Below are 2,841 nucleotides of genomic sequence, written 5' to 3'. Positions count from 1 at the left end.
TTCCACTGTTAGTCTACTGTTTAGGTACCTGTTGAAGTTTAGCTGTGGTCCTGGGTCTGGGTGGAGGTAAGGTGTGAAGAGCCATGGTTTGCATGGATAGCCACTGTCCCCTAACAAATGACAGTTAACTGGCACATAATGTCCTTCAAAAAGCTGTCTCAGGCCACTCTCAGACAGTATCCTGGCATCATGTGTTGAGCCTGGCCATTTTGCAACAATGTCTAAAATCTTGTAATCACAAACATTATCCCATTGTGATCCAATCTGTAGTGTTTAATTAACTCACAATCGTTCACGGTTTGGAGAATATTTCTTCTTTCCGCCATTTTGTCCTCTGCTATAGAAACTCTTAAGCCTCTTAAAAGTTCTCCTCTCTACTCTTAACAATTTTTACCTTAGGAGCTGTTTTTAGGGCTAAGATGTTTTGTGAATCATTTTTATCTTTACTAAGATTTAGTCCTAAATTTAAGGGGAAATTCTAAGAAAATGTCATAATTCATTCAAAAATTCTATGAATTTTCTTAGAATTTCATCACTAGGAGCAACTTTTAGGCTTAAGAAGCTTTGTGAATACAGGCCCAGATCTTTTGTTTTATTTTGCATGTGTTTTAAATGAATTTAAAAAGAAATGAGTGACTGAGTTAGTGTAGACATGCTAAGACGTTGTGTGGGGACATTGTGTAGAGATAGACTGAGCTCAGACACTTCAGAGCAAAGATGAGATCACTCTTTTTTATTTTACTGCTGGCTGTTGGTTGTGGTGTGGCTGTGGGTCTGACTAGAGAATATATTTTTATTCAATTCTACTATACTTTTGATTCTGCTCAGTTATACTGCAGACAATATTACAGAGATCTGGCCACCATCACCTCTAATGAAGAAAATAAACGACTTTTAGAATCAGGACCCGGTTTATATGACAATTGGATTGGGCTGTACAAGCCCTTCACCACCTGGAGATGGTCTAATGGAGATCCCTGTCTTTTTCAAAAATGGGAATCAGGATCACCTTCAAAAAAAAAAGGTGAAGACTGTGCTTTCATATATGACACTGGATTGTGGTCAAATAGACTATGTACGGAAACGGACACTTTCTTCTGTGATCGGTTCCTGATCCTGGTGAAGGAGAAGAAGACCTGGGAAGAGGCTCAGGAGTTCTGCAGGACTAATTACACTGGTTTGGCCTCTGTGACCTCCGAGTGGAGCCTGAAGCAGCTGAATCTAGAGACGGTGGGGACAGAGACAGAGAGCGTGTGGACCGGCCTGCGCTTCATGGATGGAAAATGGTTCTGGGTGAACGGGGAGCAGCTGGGGAGCCTGGTCTCAATACCTTCATGTCCAGTTCAATCTTACCGCTGTGGAGCTCTCAACACCAAAACAAACAACATGAAGAACCAGAACTGCAACGAGAAACTGAACTTTGTCTGCTACTGGCTGTAAGTCAAATCATAAATCAAAGAAATTGTTTGTAAATAAAATTTTTGTAGATAAAAAAGATTTACAATCATGAAAAATTCTCAGTTTGTAAAATGTATGATGTCTTACTGTGTTCTCTCTTTTTCTAAACAGGTGATTTTACACAAGTACACATCTCCTTCAGGAAGATTATACTGTATACTGCATCACACAATGTAATCATCTATTATTTAATATTATTAGCTTTCTTTACTAATGTTTAATTTGGTTTTAGTTTTAGGTTCTGATAGAAGAACTGAACAGCTGAGGAGGTTATTTGTTGGTGGAGGGTCAGAGTTCATAATAATGTACAAATTTACACTCATTATAAAGTTTATTACACCTTTATTACTGTTTAAGCCATCAGTCAATAAGGAGAAAACTGTATATTCTTCAGTAAAATATGTGACACAAAATGTTTCTCATTTAAAAATACTGATATTTGGATTAATATTTTGACTTTAATTCTAAATATGTATTAATGTGTACATAATTTTTGACAATGATATGCAAATCACACAACATCAAAATGATTGTTCCTGAATGCCACTGTTTTGTTTAATAGGTCTGAATGCTTTGATTGTTTATAGTTTGTATTTTTTAAATCCTTGTTTTCCTGATATTTGTCACCTATTATCTTTTTTTGTAAATTGATATATTTTCATTTAAAAATTCCTGCCCAGTGTAGAATACAAATAAATTTAGAATTAAAAGAAATTGTTTGAGTCAATGTCAATGTTCTGGTGGACATGCGTGTATTACAGGCATAATAATCGTATGTGATATATTTATCTATAGATTTCTGTTTATCTGTTTAAGGACAAATAGTTAATTATTTTTCCTTTAGTTAGCCTATTTTAATGTTATTTAACCTTAAAGATTTAATGCTATCTAACTATTAACTAATATTTTTACTTTGGTACTTTCACTGCAGCATCTTGTCTATTTGTTTATCTCCATAGCCACACTTTTGTGCTTCTCTTGCATTTGAATGTTTTTGCATGCTTGCATTCTCAACTGATGTAGGATGTGAAGACATTCATGCATGACCTCAGAACTGACCTAAAAGATTTGAGCTGGTTTTATTATTAGACTTAATAAAGAGGTTTTGGTCCACTGATGTAGGGATTAATACAAATAATTTTAAATAAAAGTCTAATATTAATTTTGAACTTTTTGTCTAATATTAATCTTTTTGTAATATTAAGCTATTGTACTATATTTCTTATGTTCTGTAAAAATAAAATAAAATTGAATTGAATTGAATTGAATTAATGTGATCCATCGTATATTGTCCCAAAAGTCCTTATACAGTCAGGTCAAAAAGAAACACAAAACACTGATATATAGTTATTTTCTTCCTGAAAGTTAACTCACTTTCATAAA

General features: G+C 34.2%; 1 protein-coding gene across 1 annotated transcript; it reads left to right on the top strand.

Moving 5' to 3' along the window:
- The first annotated feature begins 645 nt into the window (after window positions 1-645).
- Window positions 646-2,576, top strand: LOC131351990 (secretory phospholipase A2 receptor-like). The gene is made up of 2 exons (XM_058387780.1): window positions 646-1,436; window positions 1,570-2,576. Exons 1-2 carry the CDS (start codon window positions 718-720, stop codon window positions 1,571-1,573), a joined length of 723 nt encoding a protein of 240 aa, XP_058243763.1. The 5' UTR covers window positions 646-717; the 3' UTR covers window positions 1,574-2,576.
- The last annotated feature ends 265 nt before the right edge of the window (window positions 2,577-2,841 follow it).

The sequence above is a fragment of the Hemibagrus wyckioides genome, linkage group LG04 (genome assembly GCF_019097595.1).
Source record: "Hemibagrus wyckioides isolate EC202008001 linkage group LG04, SWU_Hwy_1.0, whole genome shotgun sequence".
In the NCBI taxonomy this organism is placed as follows: Eukaryota; Metazoa; Chordata; class Actinopteri; order Siluriformes; family Bagridae; genus Hemibagrus; species Hemibagrus wyckioides.
This window is presented reverse-complemented; position numbering and strand designations above follow the sequence as displayed.